The following is a 21,922-nucleotide window of genomic DNA, read 5'->3' as shown; positions in this document are numbered from 1 at the left end:
TTCAGTTTACTTTCCTGTTTTTAGAGTCACAGGAGCAACTATTTCCCTGCACCTGTGTATAATGTTGTTTTGGGGCAGTCTGCCAATTGGGCGAGGGTTTCCTCATTGGTCACTGAAGACCAATGGGTAACCTTGAGTTGACAATTTTCATCACGGTGGGGATGTTGTCTTTTTTACATACTAACCATATCCATTCTAATTATATGTCTATAGATAACAAAGCAGAAGAAATTGATTATATTTTATGCAAAATTATTTACAGTGAAAGCTGTCTTAACCATACTTTTCCTATCTCAACAAAACATTTTAGGTAGTTTTATGTCAAATACATTCTGAAACTAGGTAGACATGAAAGCTGCCTTAATCAAACTGCCCATGCTACTTGATAATCAATGTTTTTGCTGCAGTTAATGAAAATAATCTGTTAATTTCTGTATTTGTGACTTTTAACACAGTAATAATGGGGAGATCCATAATCCTGTGAGTGTAATTGATGGAGGAGGTTAAGCATGCCATAAAATATGGCTTAACCTACCATGTCAAGTTATTCTGGCTTAACCTACAATTTCACTTATTCTGGCTATTTCCATCAGGAATTATTACAGATTAACAAGGTACTTGAAAAAAAAAAACAAATATGAGGGCAAACGTGTCATTAACTAAGTATGATATTGAACTTGACCTGTAAGAGATTAGTAAACCAGTTTAAAAAAAGACTGTAACCGACGTCAATCAAATAATCAAATTATAAAATCAACATTTTTTCTTAATCCCCATTAAAAACTATGGTCAACTTAATAATACATATTAAACTTTGTTTAAACTTTTAATCATTCTAATTGGTTAAATCAAGCCCCACCCACCTGTCAATCAAAAAGATCAAAAACGGCATTGTGAGAAAGTGTTTTTAATAGGATTACATTTATTAATCTGAAATAATGCTTTTGTTTAATATGTCTACATCTTTATCTTGGCTTTTTGAAAGTGTTATAAAAACTAGACACAGGTCATTTGTCATCATAGTTATGGAATTAATAAGGAAATTACACAGTTGGCACCCCCTAAATGTACAAACGGCCTGAGTCAAGCCAATACTAGACCCGCTTGGTGCTGCAGGAAACTTGGTTGAAATAACAGAAAACAAAAAGATTTGTTTAACAAATTGTATCAAATCATTTCTGAATTACTTCTCATTCTTCAAATTCTTAAAAGTAGAAGAAATAAGAGAAAAAAAAAGGAAAGTACTCAGAGCAAAGAAAATGAATGGCATTCACAGTTGAAACTTTACCTCCAAAGCCTTGTTTTTATCCCTCAGTTTATCTTGCAATTCTTTCATCCATGTATCCATGCTTTTCTTTTCTTCTTCCTGATTGTAGAATGAACAAAATTTCTGCATAAATTTTTTTTACAAAAAACAGTACATATTTTAGAGATGTGGATGGAAGGATTGGTGGATGAATTAATTTAGAGGGCCACATATTAACAAGACAGGCATAAAAATAACCAGCTCAAAAGAAGCCGAAATGACACATTATTAAAACGTATTGCTACTTAGAATCTTTAAAAGTGGTAATTCCTTAAAGATCTTGTCATCAGTCTAACATATTTTGAGAGGAATATTCTAGAATTAACATTATTATTTCAGTGTTTTAATATGCAGTCTGTAGTAAAGATGAAACCCCTGAGTGACTTAAAAAAAGATTAGTTCAGTACATTAAACAGCTCTACTACAAGTCTACATACCTTGGAAGGTCTAAATATGTCTACACAATACTGGATCTGTTTGTCTTTATCTTGAAGACTTTCTGTCAAACTCTTGACGATGTGATCCTTTCCTTCAAGCTGTTTCTGGGCATCTTCATACAAAGCCTGTATAATTAAAAGAAGTACTGATAATATTTAGAAAAAAAAAACATTCCAGAATCCATTATGTCCCTTTAATTTGACCTAACATGTCCATACAAAAATTACAGGACCCATAAGCATGATTCAACAACAGGTAGTACAAAAAAAAAAAATCACATGAAATGCATCTGAAATAAAACATCACATAAAACTGACATGAACTGGTGATAAAATTTTCTGATTAAAAAAGCCATTTCATGTGCTTTTCATGGATTAATTTCACATAAAATTCATGTGAAGGCTCAATTCTAGTAATTTTTCACATGAACTTTGTCACAGACTTCATCTGTTCAAATCAGGTCAAAGTCCTGAGAAAATACTTTGCATATGTAGGGGCCTCATAACTACTAGTAAATGCATGAAAGCACAGATTTTCTCTGAAATTAAAAAATCTTTAGCTCCAAGTCCCTTTTTAATTTCTCACTGATAGTATCAATGCTACTATAATATGAAGATAGACACTAACCAGAATTGAGTAAACAGATTTTGTGACATCAGTTCATACGAAAATCATAGCTTAAATTCATAGCTTACATATCAATTTAACTTTATACAGTTTTCGCAAAAATCTCATGTTAAATTCACATGAAACTTATTTGACATGCCTTCCGTGTGAATTATTTCGTGTTTACAAGGATATTCAAAACTGCTGTTATCAAAAAAAAAAAAAAAAAAACCTAAAAAGAAAACAATGTACAATATGAAAATAAAAAAAAAACAAAAAAAAAACAAACCTTTCTCCATGATACTAATTATAAAACAGAACAGAGATAGAAAATCCACAAATGTTGAAATTTAATGCTGAATCACATGTTAACTGAGTTCTACAGGCCTTTCAACAAGAGGAACAAAATGCTGATGTGTTTTGAATATGACATTGTTTTAAAATGTACTTTAATAAGGCCAAGCCAACTTAAAGCATTTTGTTTCTATTATCAAAATAATTCTATCAAATAATACATTGTAATTCAAAAAATTTAAATTTCTGAATAGGATTCATTAAGCAAAGAATTCATACAAGGGTCTTTCTTGGTCAAACAAGAAACATCATTTAATTTTGACAATAATTAAATGGCTTGAAGATAATAACCCAATAGTATCAAGTTGTCAATTCAAGGGTGACTTGCATAAAAGCATCTGAATTTGATCTTGAGTTAAACCTACGGCCTACTTATAATACTATCAATATGATCTGCTATATGTGTAAAGTTGGAACAGAACCCATGCACTCCGCCATTTAATGTGTTAATGAAGTATTCTTCCAAATCATTCTATTGAAAGAAATTGTTTTTTTCTTTTTCCTCCCTTCCACTTCATCTATGCCATATACATGCATTTGATGAATTATCATTGCTTAATAAATTCTCTGTTTTTTTAATGCTTTATTTCCCATTTGTTAGTCAAACTTTCTCTGTCAAAAAATTTAATTTGCTTAATACCACAGTTAGTCTTAATGCTCCCTTGATCCTGACCTTTTCTTAAATTTATGTATGTCCTTGACCATGACCTTGACACTGCTATTTCTAGGTCATAGCATTTCAATAAAATTTTATCAAAATCCAAAAAGCAGACAGGCAAAATAGAATGGAAGAATGCAGCAATTGTTACAGAGGCCTTGACAGACATTTGAGAGGCAGAATATTACTCCGTCCTTATTCTAAAAAAAAAAATTACTTACTTTAAAATGTCTACCAGTACTATCTATGCCAGTCTCTTTCTTCAACTGTTTCTGTAAACCCTTTAAAATGATCAAATACAAATAAAAGTAAGAGATTTCAAATATCTGTATATCTGTACACACTGGCTGATGTTTCACTTCTTCCATCATGGAGTAAAAAAAACACCCAAAAAAAAGAATCCACTATTGAAATTCTGAAATTATTGCAAACATTTGTGATAGGGTTGTTTTGGCAATAATTATAATTTGCATTTGGATTTGATAATGATACTGCAGAATAAGCCCAGATATTGCAAAATCAAATTTTGGTGTAAAATTACAAAATCACAATAGTAAATGCAAGCAATAATTCAGAACATGTAAAATGAAACCTGACAAAGCAGAAACTCCAAGTACTACAGGAATTGTTCAATTTTAGCATGTCCTTCAATTTACAAAAATTTAAACCAGTAAACCTGACATTACGGGTATACTAAGGATATATATGGTTAAGGTGGTTTTCCAGTTTAATCTGGGTTAGGTTCAAACAGGTTTAAATTGTTTAAGTTTTCAGGATGACAGTTTTAGGATGAATAAAGTCATCTCTTGTAATGCAACAACAAAAGCCTGCAAGTTTTTAAGTACCATTCTGTATAAAAATCAGGCACATCATAACTCATAATTATATTCAATATGTCCAGGAAACAACTGAGAAGCATCTAAATTTATCCTGAAGCATCTGTGACATAGATATTTTTTTACTGCATATATAGGGAATAAATGAGGAGAAAAATTTTCAATAGTGCATTTCAACTAAATCTGACCTGCATATATCTTAAAAAGGCAAACTTAACAACTGTGAAACTGCTTTTATTCATGGTTTAGAGAAAAATTATCCATTCATAGATCCTTGAATTCATGGATTTGACAACTATATCATTCAAGCCAATAGGAAATTTTCTTTGAGTTGGGAACCAAATTTCATGGTTTACCAAACCCATGAAAACCACAGAAACTGATATCCCATGAACAATTATACTTTCACACTAACATTTTATGGTAATTTCTGGAGGTAGTGAGGTACAAATACTTGGATAATGCAATAAATATCTGCATTTTTTTTTCATCTGCCATAGTTCAACAAAACAGGCCATATGATTGACTAGTGGTTATTCATTTATATTACCATTTGTTTACACCTAAACTTTCACCATATACAAAAATAAACTAAAGCCCCATTAAAATTATGCAGCAATCAAACTTATAAACACTCCTAGACCCTAAAGATTAAAATCTTAATACCCTTTTTGATTTATTACTTTGGAGCATTTTTTTGGACAGTCCTTTCTCCACTACCATTACATAATTATAATGCAGTTAAGCCCCTAATAAGGTTATGACATAAGTTCAGGATGTCAAGAACTGTACTGGAATTAATTCATACAAGGATATATACTTGTTTACCTATATGAACCCATTTTACTAGGAGCATAAGTACTATGTACTAAAAATAGGAGTACAATGTACTAGAAATAGTACAATGAACTAAAAACAGGAGTACAATTTACTAGAAAAAGGAGTACAATGTACTTGAAACAGGAGTACAGTGCACTAGAAAAATTAGTATAATATACAAACGATAGTAGTAAAATATACTAAAAACAGGATAATAATGTACAAGAACAAGAGTACAACACACTAGAAGCAGGACTACACTAGAGTAAAAATGGGAACAAAATATACAAGAAACAGGAGTTAAATGTACTTGAAACTGGAGCACAATGTACTAGAAACTAAAGCACAATGTACTAGAAGGAGTACATGTACTATGTACTAAAATAGGAGTGCAATGAACAAGAAACAGTAGCACAATGTACTAGAAACTAGAGTGCACTGTGCAAGAAGCAGACATACATGTACTATGTACTAGAAACAGGAGCACAATGTACTAGAATTAGGAGTGTAATGTACTAGAAGTGGGAGTACATATCGCATGTACTGGGAAACAAGTAATATGGGTATGCTGTACTGCATATAGAGAATCTTAAAATGGGAAACACTGTACTGCATATAGAGAAGCCTAGATATGGGTACTCTGCACTGCAAATAAAGAAGCCTAGATATGAGCACACTGTACTTCATATACAGAATCCTAAATATGGGTACACTGTACTGCATATAGAGAAGCCTAAATATGGGAATACTGTACTACATATAGAGAAGCCAAAATATGGGTACACTGTACTGCACATAGAAAAGCCTACATATTGGTAAACTGTACTGCATATAAAGAAGCCTAAATATGATAATACTGTACTGCATATAGAGAAGCCAAACTATTGGTACACTATACTGCATATAGAAAAGCCAAAATATGGGTACACTATACTGCAAATAGAAAAGCCTAAATATGAGTACACTGTACTGCATATAGAGAAGCCTAAATATGGGTACACTGTACTGCATATAAAGAAGCCTAAATATGGGTACACTGTACTGCATATAGAAAAGCCTAAATATGGGTACACTGTACTGCATATAGAGAAGCCTAAATATGGGTACACTGTACTGCATATAAAGAAGCCAAAATATGGGTACACTGTACTATATATAGAAAAGCCTAAATATGAGTACACTGTACTGCATATCAAGAAGCCTTAATATGGGAACACTCTACTGAATAATAGAGAAGCCTGAAGATGGGAATACTGTACTGCATATACAGAAGCCTAAATATGAGTATACTGTACTGCATATAAAGAAGCCTAGATATGGATACACCACACTTGCACACTTAAGTTATTTTTTAAAAAAATCAGTACCAGACTAACTATTAGTTCCAATTCCAAATAACCCTGGGCATGACTTAGAAAAAATTCTGCATTTAAATTACCCATTGTTATGGATCATTGAACAAGTTTTCAGGTTAATTCCAACTTAATTCCTACCATTACTTATCATTTAATCATTGGCCATATACTGAGGAAGTTTGTCAATGGCCAGTATAAAACGTGTTTGCTTTTACACGTGTCACTAAAAACGTTTACTTTGATACATGTGACAAAAACTGGAACGTTTGCAATCAGTCATAACATGTTTACTTGAACAGGTGTCAATCAAAACATCAGCATTTCTCAATTAAAAGATGACTAAATGATGAAATATAGTGAAACTTTTGCAAATAGCCAGAATTTGACTTTGACGTTCCTTTGTTTGGGTTGACAACCTTTCTTTTTCATCACGTGCTAGCTTACTCACCCCTAACGAAAACTGGACAACAACCTATTGGACAGCAACCAAAATTGCTTAAGTGTAAGTCCCTTTAAGAATCAGGCAGTCGGTGAAACATGGTATAAAACTAGAAAACCTGTTTATCACAGGAGCCCCTGCCTCATTTGTTAGTGGTGATTTTTTTTCTTTTTTAGTAAATCAAATGTGTCTGTAAGACACTAATGATGCCCCCGCTCACTAGATTTGCCAAATTGGGAACATGTTTATTTTTATATGAAGACATGGTTTGCAGTTTCAGAAATCCTTTTAAGACTTGTGTTACTCAATGTCTGGGGATCAATTTGGGGATCAGAAATTCCTAAATATATGCATATCTACATATTGTATCCTGGCCACATAGTATCATGAAATTCTGTTTGGTAGTGTCAGACTAGTTGCAATGAGAAAAAGAGGACTGATGGATGTATCAGTGGACACATAAAAAATGTTAGTACCCCCCCAAAAAAAAACAACAAATCCCTAGTTTTGTTGCTTGGGATACATTTCTGACGATAATAACGAAGTTTAACTATCACCAAATTCCGTAATATTTCATGAAAATCAAGATCCTATGACCTTGTACACCATCATTATGTGTAGAAATATCCTGCAAAAAATATTTCAGATGAAGAGACAGACATACAAGCCATATATAGCCCTATTTCTGATGAAAATGACTAAGTCTAACTTTCGTAATATTTCACGAAAAATCAAGATCCTATGACTTTGCACACCATCATTATGTGTAGAAACATCCTACAAAAAATATTTTAGATGCAGTTCAAAAACTACAGAAAGAGATAGTCATACATGCCATATAGCCCTATTTTTAACGAAAATAAGTAAGTCTAATTTTCACCAATTTCCGTAATATTTCACGAAAATTAAAATCCTTTGATCCTTCACCCATTCACCATGTGTAGAAATAACCTGTAAAATATTTTAGATGCGGTTCAAAAACTGTAGAGGAGATAGCTGGACAAGCCATGATCCATATATTTCTGAGTAAAATGACAGTGTAACTATCACCAATTTCTGTAATATTTCATGAAAATTAAAATCCTTTGACCCTGCACACCTTCATCATGTGTAGAAATATCCTGTAAAATATTTTAGTTCAAAAACTGTACAAGGAGAAAGCCCGACAAGCCATGATCTTGTGTAATCCAGACAGATGGATGGACGGATGGACGAACGGATGGACAAGGGTAAATTAATATGCCCAACAACAGTTTGTGGCGGGGGCATAAAAAAAACATCATTTTGATAGTGTAATTTGACTATTTGCACCATCAGAATCAAGGAAAACTGAGATGATTTTCCATATCATGCTGGACCATTGAGTTAGAACTTTATTGAAATGCACTGAAAATGAACATGTCAAGGACAGATAACTCTGTCGAAAACCTCATTTTTCTTAAACTCTATTGAAAATTTCTGAGCAAAGCCAGTTATGCAGAGATCAAATAATGGTCTTTTCAAATAGAGAAAACATCCGTGAGTGATATTTTATAGTCAGATAAGTGGGGTTTTGACATGCATGGTTTTAATTTCTTTTCCCATTTTGCCTGATTCTTACAAACACTTACACTTAAAATGTATGCCCTATCTATATAAAGCCATAAATCAAATTCGATATCAATCAATATTGTGAGAGACAAGAAATTTTCTCTATCATTCCATATAGTGAAATACGGCTTAGTCCCATAAAACAGAAGTTGATATCATAAAGCTACCAATAATGCTTGCAACATATTCCCATCTATTTAAAGAGTAATCAAGGAAACCAAGATTATAGCGGTAATCGAAAGAATGCAATCCAGGGACAAAGACCAGACATGGAAAACAGACATACACAATAAAGAACATAAAGTAACTAAAATAATACATACAAAGAAACAAAAGCAAATGAGCAATTCGGACTCCACTAAAAACTGGGAGCATGGACCAGGTGCACTGGTAAAGTAAGCGTCCTCTGCTTTTCTAGAAAGCCACACATCAAATTTGAAATCCATTTGGAGCTGAGATAATTGCAACAGACATACAGAATGACAAAGAGACAAAGTGATTCCAGTATATCACCCACTTTTTGAGTGAAGGTATAATTAGTTCCAAAAGAAGACAATTTAAAAGTAACTTAGTAAAGTAATGCTACTTAAGTACCACTCCAGCTAAGAATCATGCAATATATAATTCATGGTTGGAAAACCTACATATTTTTATTTTTGATATTTTGTTTAAAATGTTATAGGAAACAGAAATTAATATGTGGCTTTTCATATAACCCTTGTTTGAAGGAGATAAAAATTATATAGAATGTACTGTAGAATTCAACATTAGGGGATATAACTTGGTAAATGACACTAAAATACAATAGAAACTATTGGTTTTTTCGAAGTGGATTATCTCTTAAGGATAAACAGATTGGAATGAATAATTATGCATTTCATCATATAGACCCATAAAGCAACTTAATAACAAAAATGTGTAGCCTTTTTAGGGTTGTAACACATTTTGCACAATTTGCATGATTCTCAGCTGGAGTGCTACTTAAAAGCCCAAAATGCTTCCTGACAACATGTCTAAACAGTTTAAAAACTCAAAGTTTCTCAATTTCAAGAAAATGATACAAAATATTAAATACCATCAGCAGTAATATGAAAAAGCACAAACTTATTAATTCAAATTAATTAAACTATTCAATCTTTATTCAAGGTCCATACTGTAAAAAAAAAAAAAGGAAAGATATGAAACTATTACATGTTACTAACCTGCAAATCTTGTAAAATAAAACCCAGATATTTTACATTGTCTTAATTTTTTCACAAAATACATGTAATATAGCTGCAATCAGTAACCCAAACAATACATGTATGATGCATGTTTAAGTTCATGACTTGAAAGTTTTAAACCAGATTTCGGACAAGTTGTGATAAAACCTTTGACTCTTTGTAAGCGAAAAGTTAATTTATTTTGCATTAAAGAAATTTAACATCCAGCACCTTGTTACTTACTTCAAAATCAGATTATTAATATGAGTTAAAAATAATCCTCCAGACATACAAAAACAAGTATCCCAGAATAATGACTTTCATAATTCTTCCCCAAGTCAGCAAAAATTGACCATCACAATTTTTTTTTTCTCATTCATAGTTTATTTGGATGGAAAAAAGTTCTATATGACAGGTTATTTTTGACCATTTTTGTTTCTTAGTTTGGTAGATGCTTAATGATGCACAAAGTACTTAAGTCAAGAGTTAATATTTAAGTACCATTCTGTGTAAGAATCAGGCAATGAGTGGCACATCATTTTTCTCAATTTGGTCCTTTTTTTTTGCCTCAAATATATTCAGATGCATCTAGAAAAAAACTGAAAAGCTATTTTAATTCATCCTGAAGCATTGGTGGCATAGTTATTTTGTTACTGCTTATATAAGAAAAATGTTTGGGAAAATTTTCCTGCCATTTTTCCCTAGTGCATTTAAAATATCTATATAACTATCAACATCTTAAAAAGGCAAACTTTACAAACACTCTGACATTAATTTCTTGAGGTTATAAGTTATAAATACTTAGATAATGCAAGATAATCTCTGTGTATTTTTACTTCATGTGCCACACCTTATACACATTTTGCCTGATTTTTACAGAGAGAAGTACTTAAAAAAAATTATTTTTGGAGTTTTTAGATAGACCATTAAAATCTGCCAAAATCAGCACCTGCATAAATTTCCCCCTACGTGATATGATAAGCAACAGTTTGACAATGACCCATTTTCCTGCAAAGTTTCATCAAATTCTGATTTGAGAAAAGTAGCAGTTACAATGTATATAGGGGAGGGACTGACATTGTGATTCCTATAAACCCTCTTGAACTTTGAACAAAAGTGGATCTACATGTAGAATTGTAGACATTAGAAGGTATTCAATAAAACAATTTATAGCTAAATATCAAAAGAGAAACAACATAACTACACATCCCATTTAAATTTCTCTAATGAAAGCAAACATGAATAAATTTGAACTTATATTTATTCAGAATCAACCTAAGCTTAAATCTCATACTTAAAAAAATTATGTAAATGTACTTACATCAACAGCATCTTCGCTTTGTCGGAGTGCATTTTCTGCTTTGGTCAGAAGATCTCTGAAACCTTCAAGCTCTCCCTCTTTCTTTCCTAATGTTCTCATTAATTTCTGTGAAGATAAATTGTTAGAGTTATTTCCATTTAACTGACGTTTCTCACCAACATCTATACAATACTGGTCATGAAAGTGACTGTTTTCACGGAAAGTGCTTGTCCATATGCTACAGTCGTAGCCAGCATTGAAATTGAAACTACTGGAAAAGTCAGCCCTTTCCAGCAACAGATTGGTGCCATCGGTAATGTCATAATGCAAGTTTCGTAAAGTTAACTCCTCTTCAGCTAAGGAACTGTTCCAAAAAGATTCCATGAATTTACCAAAATAATGGAAATTTTATGCCAAAAAAAAAAATAAAAATAAATGTTTTTTCTTCTCTTCTTGCTATTTATTTGTTAAAAAACACAAAAGCAGGAAGGTAAGCCCATTGGCTAATTTCTAAAATGCCAAAAAAAGTGAGAGCTTCCCTATTTCTATACCAGTGGCCTGCACTCTCATGGTTTCTCTAATCACAATTCTTCACTAAACATTTATTTAAATAGACAGCCATCCTCGAATCTAACCAATAAAAATAGCCACAACTGCGACTTGAAATTCATCTTGATCCGTCATAAGAGTCCTTGAAACATTAATCTCAAATTTATCAGACCCTTAATTGCAATTTGTACCCTATATTTGGATTTTTAAATGTATAATTAAATCAAAGGGTTTTAACAAATCCTTCTTTGCTTTAGAATGGATTATTATTAAGAGGGTTACATTTTTTTTATTATTATTTGATAATTTCTTCCATAAACCAGCATTATAGGCCATAAAAATATTTTAAATCTACTTTTCAACCTTTCAAACTATGTTTTTTACTGTCATGATAACCAACTCATTGTTTTACAGTCAGTTCACTATACCTAGAAACTGGCAAACAGTATGAAACTAACAGTACAAGATAATTATACAGTGAAATCTTTATTAACTGTATCCCTTTCGGAATTCAAAATTTGTTGGTTTATGCAGGTGTGCAGGTTACCGTGGTTCAAAATACATTAAAATGATGTAAAGGGAGTTGAAAAAGTACCTGATTTAGACAGGTTATGGATTATTCAGGGTTAGGTTTCAACAGTTTTTTTTTTTTATTATTCATTTTTGATTTTGACAGGTTATTGGATTATTCAGTGTTCATTTTAGACAGGTTTTTTGATTATTTCAGGGTAAGGTTTAAACAGGTTTCACTGTGCATAAATTTTAACACAATTAAAACTTTAATGAGAAGATATAGACAAAGAATTTTATCCAGACTAATGAAAATTTAAGGAAATGAAATTTTTAATATTGAACTTAATTTTTAAAAAATCTTTCTAAACAAGACAAGTAATTTCATTTTGGTCAGACTAATACCAAGTATACTGTATACTTTATTACAGACTAATACCAAGTATACTGCATATTACAATGCTAATTATTTTGTACCAGGCATCGAGTCTGGCAAAATCCAAAACAGAATTAAAAATCTCTATATATTGTCTTCATTTGGCCTAAACAATATAATTATATACAATTATTGCCACTTCAACACCTCTGTGGAGGTATATCTTCACGGATGAGAATGAAAAACAAACACAAGATAATCCAGTAATTACAGAGGGATTACTGATTTCAATAGACAGTTAAAACAATGTAATCCACAGAGATTAAATAGGATTAGACTATCTTTGTGGTACTACTAAGTAAATTTGTCAAACTTTGTAGGTAATCAAAGATTTCTTTTACTGAATGTAAATAAAGAGAAAATCTTCTCACTTTCAAACACAGTGCTTTCCAAAAATATTGAGACAATTTATCAACCATGTTTTGTAAATTTCGATTCTTATTTGAATTTCATGTTCTTGACACCTGTGTGTGTTATTGTTTTAATAAGGTCACCTTCCTTGCTTTTTCATTAGTTTCTTAAAGTTGTCCATTTTTCAGGTACATACAAGAAATCTTCAACTATTTTTCATGTGATCAGTGCTTATAGAAAAAGAAAATATGCAGTCTTTGCCATGAAAGTTTCTGACAACAAGCCCAAGCTAAAAAAAAATAAAAAATAAAAAAAATAATAAATAAATGAACTTATACAGCAATCATTGACATGTTAGCCAAATTTTGCAAGCCCACCAGCATTTTTTTTTACCAGCCATGGCTGTCGGTCTGGTGTCAATTTCGAAGACTGAATATGAACTGATTTCTCAGTGGCTATATTCCCAACCAAAGCATGTATGACATTTCATAGAGAGCTGTTAATAATTTAATTCAATGCATTTTATCATTTAGATTCAAATATTAAAGGGTGCTTCAATCAAATTATAAACTCTCAATATAATGAAACCTATGCAAAATTCATGATATAAAAACACAAAAAACTTCTACTTTTCTTTGTTCAATGCTAATTTTGTCTTCACACTATATCAACAGAAATTCTGGCAGAATACATGAAAAGTCATGCCAACAATTTTCATCCAAGTATATACTACCCAAAGTTATTGTTCTTAAAAAAAAAAACCCTAACAAACAAACAAACAGAAAACATCTTGCTCACAAAAGAAAAAAAACTGCTAAAGGCAAATGTAGTAAAATCCCATTAAAAGTATTCATGGGAAATAACTCATGCTAACATAAAACATGAAATTGGGAAAGTTTACAAATGAAAGATAACTACATACCTCTAGTTCAGCCTCTTGTTGCTGGAAATGAGCCTGTGCTGAGAGAGCTTTCTCTTCTAGATAATTTACTTCCTCATGCTTTTGTTCTAGAGCCTACAGACACACAAACAAACAACACACACACATAAGGACAGGGTAAATATACTTCAAGGTGTCAAGATATTCATAGTATATAATTAAATGTTCAATTTACAAAATAAAATAAGTAAAAGCACCATTTGGTTTAGATTGGTGAACACTTCCATAGCAGTCTTTGTAAGAATCATGCATATTCTGTAATATGTGATACACCCTCCAAAAAGGCTACACATTTACAAAGTTGTTTTATTGATCTATGTGATGAAATGCATAATCATTCATTCCAATCTGTATGTTCTTGGGATATGTTTCATATCAAGAACTCAATAGTTTCTATGATATTTCCGTGTAATTTACAGGGTAATCTCCCTTAATTTTAAATTCTATAATACATTTTATATAATTTTTACTTATAAGATCAAGAGTTTTACATTAATTACTATAATATTTAAATATATCAAAAATCCAAATATGTAGGCTTTCCAAACATGTATAAAATTTTGCATGATTCTTAGTTAGAGTGCTAATTGTGTAATTTTTTTTGTACCCAAAATTATGACAGAGCTTCTAGTGCAAGCTAACTAAATTCAATTTTTGAAAGTGCATTCTGAAGAGAAAACTGACATGTGCTGAATTATGTCACATTATTAAAGTTTCAGCTTTAAAATTTCAGTAAAAAGGCTTAAAATTGTGTTAATAAAACCCCATGAATTTGGTTATCTAAGATATACATGTATTTACACTGAGAGATTTTCACACTGAAAACATTAAAATTGTGCCCAATATCCAAATTGTCATTTCAAATAAATAAATTACTGTCAATATTCCCTAAAGGTAATGAGTTTGTTAAGGAAGTAGACCTAGGGCAAGGGATGCAACTCTTAAAAATCATTATAACGTTTGTATTCAGCATTTTACATCAATCTCATGTAAGCATCAAAGTAACTTTGACTAATTTCATTCTGTTTGAAATGAAAGCTTGATAGGCTTTGTTGAAATTGAGTATGATACAAACATATCAATGATTTCAAGAGTAATGTCCCTTACCCTAGGTCTACCTCCTTAAATATTAGAAAATAAGACACCAATTTATATTTTAATTTATGTTTATATCTATATACCTGATGTTTTTTTCCCTGAACAATTTACCCACATACTTTTTCTAGGGCCTTTTTCATTTGTTACATTCAAAATTTTTTTAGTACAAGTAGTAAAATATTGAAAGAAAATATATTACCTTACCCACCTACCAAAATTCATAAAAAGTTTAGTCATAGAAGACGAACTTTAATATACTCCAAGTTGGCCATGGTAGTCATAAACGCTTACGTAGTACTCCAGATAAGAATCACGCAAAATGTGTTATATGGTTGGAAAGCTACCTATTTTAATACTTGATATTTTGTTTAAAATGTTATAGTAAACAGAAAGTAGCATGTGGCTTTACATATAACCCTTGTTCTTACGAGATAAAAAATTATTTAGAATGTACTGTACAATTCAAAATTAAGAGAGATAACTCTGTAAATGACACTAAAATGTAATAGACATTTTTGGATTTTCAATGTGATTTTTTTAAAAACTTAGAGCTGACAGACTGGAACAAGTAATTTAACATTTCATCATATAGACCTATAAAGCAACTTAATAACAAAAATAAAAATGAGTAGCCTTTTTTGGGGTGCATCACATATTACAGAATTTGCATGATTCTTACAAAGACTACTAATTAATTGTATGCAAACTAATATGGTACCTTTGTTCTTACAGAAAGACCTACCATTTGAACTTGAATAGCAACATATTTTTCCTTTCAAAGTAACCTCTGAATTCTTATTACATTAAGCCGTAATTGCTAATCTACATTAGTTAATAATTTAACATTATAAGGTCCCTTCAAATAAAGTGTCCACATAGTAAAAATGGTGATTGCAGTACAGCACAATCTCTATAAAAAATTTTGCCATGAATTTCAATTTACTTCCAAAATATAATGATGAAATTATGAAATATGGTTATATACAATTGCCTTTTGATTTATATATCCTATTTATCATATAGATTTACTCCATAATTTATTGCTACTTTCAACATTAATTAATTTCCAATTTTGTGATTGGTGGATTGAAATTTGTATTTTGATATTTAAGTGGGAGACAGTTCATGATTGAAATTATCACTTTTATTTCATGATGTGAATTATCAAAATTAACTGTTAAACTGGGAACATTGGATAAATCACTGCTCCATGTGAATGAATGAAAGTATAGAGGTATAAGAAATCTTCCATCAGCACATTAAAAAGCGTTTGGATTCTTCCTCTTTGCGTATTCAATTCATTTTAGCAATATTCTTCATAAGACCAAAAAAATATTAAATCTGTTTAATGCTACCCTTACTATCATATTTTTTTTTACCTACCCTTATCATTTCATGGCCATTTTGGCTCAAGCACTGTGTTTCCTAATTTACATTAAAAGTTTTTTGTAAAATAAATAAATTTCCTAACAACCTACCCCAATTTTCCTTGCTGGTAGCAGGAAACAAGACTATTATTGTGTTGGCCTTATAAAGAATATTGCTAAAATGAATTCAATACACAAGAAAAACAATCCCCATACACTTAAATGTGCAATTGAAAGATTTCCTTTACTTCCACTCTTTCATTTATTTCTAATTTTATTTTTTGCCTAAGTTTTTTTTTTCTTTTTAAACCTTTCTATGGGAATGAATTTTTAGTGCTACTGACCTTATAATGTGCCTTATAATGACAAACAGAATTATACCTCCAACTAGTAGTTAGTGCACTAGAAGATTATGAAATTGAAATTTAATTTTACAAATTACACTGTCTTTTGACAATAATTTATAGACAAACATTTGTTTATCTACTTGAAGTATATGTACTCTCCCTTCTTTCAAATGTTTAAATAAATCCTCATGCATTTACACAAATTAAAACTCATCAAAATGAAAACAATGTTTTACAAAGATATTAGTAGCATAATAAATACAAACAAAACAATAATGTCAAAAGCCTTCTATCAACAGACTTAAATGCTTCCCCAAACAGACTCAAATATTCATTCAAACATACTTAAAAGTTTCTATACACCTACTATAGAATTTGTAAACAGAAATTCATTATGAGCATTTGGATTTTAGAGTACATGAAAGCAAAGGAATATGTCCATTTGCGTCTGATTTTAGTTAATTACACAAATTTCCACCCACTCCTGAATCTATATTCTGAAAGATAGTAGCCAATAAAATATCCAAGCATATCCCTGTGTAACAAAAATCAAACACTAGAATGCCAAAAATGAATATTACACTTTCAGATAATGGCTACATCAAACTTGGAGCACTGTTTCACCAGCTAAATGGGAAAGAAAAAATCAAATACTTGAATCTGTAATTCAAATATGCATAAGACACCAGAAATAGCTATGATTTCAAAAACAGGTACATTTATTGATTCTGTCAGTCACCATGGTAAAAATGAGATTGGTACACTGCCAGAGTTATTGTTCTTGAATTGGTTGCTTTATGTAAGAGATGCATGTTTTTGTTTTCTCCAAAGTACAGATCTGTATGCAGAAAAAGCATTGTTGGTTCATTGTTTTTTTTCTTTTACGACATGAGTCACCTCTAATATTGGCACAGTGTCTGCATTTTAAAAGGATTGGTACTTAATAGAAAAACTGCAATGACAGTATGCACCATATACAGACAGTTCAATTGGATTCATAAAACCCTGCATGACAAAAACAAAAAACATCTAGTTTCTTGACTGGCTGGTGACTGACCAATGACAATGCAGTTTTGATAAAATGGGGATTACCCCAGTATATGAAACATGATAGGATTAAATAGTATTAAAAGCACAAATTGGCCTCAATTGAAGTCAGTCAAGGAGTCATTTTTAAAAGACAGACTACTGAGAACAATGCAAACAATATATGCATAAACTATATGTTGAAATCTTATATTTCCAATATGGGATTAAGAAGATTCTTAGTAATTCTCTCTACCACTTGTTTACAACAGGGACATTGTAGCACTCCAATCCCTCTGTTTAAAGATGTTCACTGGTCATGATTAGCCATATTTGTTTAATTTTTGGACTCCTCTGATTTTATCCATTTCATAGCATCATTTTTTTTGTGCCCAGAGACCTCCTCCCCCCCCCCCCCAATTTTTATTTTTATTGTTTCATTAAACACACCTTAAAATGTTGTTTGAGAAGTTTTTATAAAATCCTTGTTACTTCTTTAAGGTTTGTTTTATGGATAAAACCTACTAAAACAAAAAGTATGCAAAATCTAGAGAAATCCTTTTCCCGCCAAAATTTAAAATGCTTATATCTCAGAAACAAGCACACTAACTCGGGGGTTTTCCTGGCCTTAGACCATTATGGGTCTTTTTATATAGGAGTCTATGAAAAAAGATGGCCCCTTGCAAAATTTCAATGGGCTAGAAATCTCTTAGTAATGTCATAAGGGACAAATAAACAGTTTATTATGGTACCTTATCTAGGGGCCTAGCCAGTTTAATTCTACCTCATCATATTTTCCTGAAAAATTGAAATGGTCCATCCCAGGATAATTCCTGCTGACACACCATTTAATTTTACTCATACTGGTCTAAGCTATTCTAGATCTTAAAAAAAATTCACAACCTTTTGAAATCCTTTTTTATTCTTAAACAGAGAAGCTAATATCCTTGACACATAGATGTATTTAGTCCTAAGAAATCTGGTAACAGGTTGACTTTCAAGTAAATTAATCAACAGACAGTGGGTAGATAAATTATTTCTGGATCATTTTTTAATGGTGAGAAACCCCCAGCTTTGCAAATTCTTTAGTTTCCCTTTACCTATGTGTGAAAAAAACCTGAACAGTCCAGGAAAGTATAAATACAACATTCAACCTTGATACAGCTCAAAATATTGATTGTGATAACATGTCTGACACAAGATTAGTTTCTGATCAGAAGAAATTAAGTACTTCTCTGTCTAACAATCAGACAAAATGTGTATAATTCCAAATCTGTCAGGGCTATAATCCCCAAAAATTCATAGAAACCTTCCTTTAATGTTTTGTTTTTCTTTCAACAAAAAGAAGATTTCCATTCATGTGTACACTGAAAACCTCAAAACCCATCAGTTCAAGAATCCACAAACTTGTGTATCTTTCCTTATCCACAATAATTGGTATCCATGAATTTAAGTACTTTCACAGTACATGTTAAACCCTTAATTGGATTCTCTCCCCTTGCGGAGACTGAGCATTAATCATCATTCACATTTACAAATGATATGTAACTATGTACCTTTGCAAGTATAATATGAGGCATAACCAGCCTATAAAATTTCATTGAAATGTGTGGAGGGGTTTAGGAGAAATTGTGCTCAATATATTTGAGGACAGACAAACAGAGCAACAGGATTCCTGCAGAAGGGGGGTTATATAGTAAAGCATGTATGATAGACCAACACAGCACAAGGATGTTTGCAGAAGGGGGTATAATTCAAAGCATGTATGATGGACAGACCAACAGAGGAACAGAATGTTTGCAGAAGGGGGGGGGGGTATAAAGCAAAGCATGAATGATAGACAGACCAACACAGCAACAGGATGTTTGCAGAAGGGGGTATAAAGCAAAGCATGTATGATGGACAGACCAACAGAGGAACAGGATGTTTGCAGAAGGGGGGGTATAAACCAAAGCATGAATGATGGACAGACCAACAGAGCAACAGGATTCCTGCAGAAGGGGGGGTTATATAGTAAAGCATGTATGATAGACAGACCAACACAGCACAAGGATGTTTGCAGAAGGGGGGTATAATTCAAAGCATGTATGATGGACAGACCAACACAGCACCAAGATGTTTGCAGAGGGGGGGGATAAAGCAAAGCATGTATGATGGACAGACCAACACAGCAACAGGATGTTTGCAGAAGGGGGTATAAAGCAAAGCATGTATGATGGACAGACCAACAGAACAATAGGATGTTTGCAGAAGGGGGTATAAAGCAAAGCATGTATGATAGACAGACCCACACAGCAACAGGATGTTTGCAGAAGGGGGGTATAAAGCAAAGCATGTATGATGGACAGACCAACACAGCAACAGGATGTTTGCAGAAGGGGGTATAAAGCAAAGCATGAATGATAGACGGACCAACAGAGCAACAGGATGTTTGCAGAAGGGGGTATAAAGCAAAGCATGTATGATGGACAGACCAACAGAATAACAGGATGTTTGCAGAAGGGGGTATAAAGCAAAGCATGTATGATGGACAGACCAACAGAGCATGATCTGATACAACTTTAAGGAAATATCATTAAGGATATTAGCTGCTCTGTTAAATAATAACAAGGCTTTCAAAGGGTTGTGAAATAAGAAAAGAAAAATGGGGGTCACTTAGCAAAAAACTATGAATACTATGAAATTGATAAAAACAAAGGACTCCAAAAATCTGACAAAAATGGCCAAACATGAACAGTGAACATCCTTAAGGGACTAATTAGCAATGGCACCTATCAGGACAGATCCTACAATATTTTTCATACTGAAAAATGAGAGCTGAACATATTGGATGTGTTGTTGTGCTATGTTTAATCTTGTTCTGTCACGTTGATACCACCATTAATCAAAATGTACATGTATGTCCAATCTAAATATCAGCCCAAAAATATCGTAGTGTCAGCAGTGGGATAATTCAAATACATCAAAATCTCCCAAATAATGACCAGAATGTGAACAAATAAAATAAAGACAATCTACGTTCACAATGTAGCCAACCCAAAAAAATATATACTACATAAAAACTGCAGGTAAGGAAAAGAAAAGGTTCCCAGGAGCCTGAATCACTCACCTGGTTGAATTTTGCCTTTCAAGGGCAATAAATTTAACAAGAATTTGTTCAACAATTCTAACTCAAGAAAACTTTGGTAGGAGTCTTATATGGATCATTTTAGCAATTGAAAGTTTCTTTCTACCAATCAAAGTTTTCAAAATATTGGCTTAACTCTTTATAAGGAGCTGTCTGACAACTTTTATCCATGAAGATTTTTGTAGTCCTAATAATAAGGAACATTTCAGCTATAGAAAGACTTTGGCAAAACCTAACAGTTTTGGAGATGTATGCGAAAAACTACTCTCCGACACCTATGTTCTATTTTTAGTAACAGAGGCCATGTTTTTCACCAATTCAAATATCCCCACATCATTTCTATGCAGAATACCTCGAAGATCATTCATACCAAGTTTGGTTCAAATTGGTCTAGTAGTATCAGAGGAGAAGATTTTTGAAAGAAATAACATTAAAAATAGCAAAAAAATGTTGAAAAAGGACAATAACTCCAACATGGCTTAATGGATGGAAACAAAAATTGGACCACAGAAAGATCTTATCATGCTGAACACTTTTACCCAAGTCAGAATTTGGCTAAACCTAACAGTTTTGGATATATATGCAAAAAACTACTGCCTGACCACTATGTTCTATTTTTTAGTAATGGCCGTCATGTTTTTCAACAAATCAAAAATCCCCACACTAGTTCTATGCAGGACACCCTAAGGAACATTCATACCAAGTTTGGTTCCCATTGGTTAAGAAGTGTCAGAGTTTTGAAAAATTGTTAACAACGGACGACAATAATGGACGCCAAGTGATGGCAATAGTTCACCTAACCAAAGGCAAAGAGAGCTAACAAGACATCACACACACACATACATACAAACAAAAAAACTAAACCACTATCAATATCAACTCCCTCAAAAAACTGAGAATGACATCAGGTGCTCCGTAAGAGTAAGCACGTCCTGCTCCGCCAGTGGCATCCGACACATCGCAAGTGAGTATAAATTAAACAACGCCACATATTCAATATGAAATCATACCCTCTCTTGGCAGTCAAGATAGGTGTAATAAAATTCTGACAGATGGCATAATGGATAGATGGACTGATGGACAGACAAGAGAAAATTTAACCTGATTCAGGTCTACAGGTGAAAAATTAAATTAAAGGAGCATAAACTTTTGCCTTTAAATTGACAATAATTAGCATTTTTAAGATATCTTTTCAAAGCACCATGTTCAATATGGAACTGTTCTATATTTTGATTTAATCATTTTATTCCTGATTAAAAGTGTCAAAA

At 32.1% G+C, this 21,922-nt stretch overlaps 1 protein-coding gene across 9 annotated transcripts in view; it reads right to left on the bottom strand.

Moving 5' to 3' along the window:
• LOC148612734 (uncharacterized) overlaps positions 1-21,922 on the bottom strand; it is an 83,287-nt gene that overhangs the window by 31,712 nt on the left and 29,653 nt on the right. For 8 of the 9 annotated variants that reach the window (XM_088594411.1, XM_088594408.1, XM_088594416.1 and 5 more), the window contains 5 exons: positions 13,672-13,764; positions 10,925-11,029; positions 3,584-3,643; positions 1,744-1,869; positions 1,289-1,366 (listed from right to left, as the gene is read on the bottom strand). In XM_088594411.1, the coding sequence (XP_088450537.1) occupies positions 1,289-1,366; positions 1,744-1,869; positions 3,584-3,643; positions 10,925-11,029; positions 13,672-13,764 (462 nt within the window). The remainder of the gene's footprint in view (positions 1-1,288; positions 1,367-1,743; positions 1,870-3,583; positions 3,644-10,924; positions 11,030-13,671; positions 13,765-21,922) is intronic. The other variant, XM_088594413.1, reaches the window with a different exon arrangement.

This window comes from Perna viridis, chromosome 7 (genome assembly GCF_037379345.1).
Source record: "Perna viridis isolate PV_CMFRI_1.1 ecotype Kerala chromosome 7, ASM3737934v1, whole genome shotgun sequence".
Taxonomy (NCBI): domain Eukaryota; kingdom Metazoa; phylum Mollusca; class Bivalvia; order Mytilida; family Mytilidae; genus Perna; species Perna viridis.
This window is presented reverse-complemented; position numbering and strand designations above follow the sequence as displayed.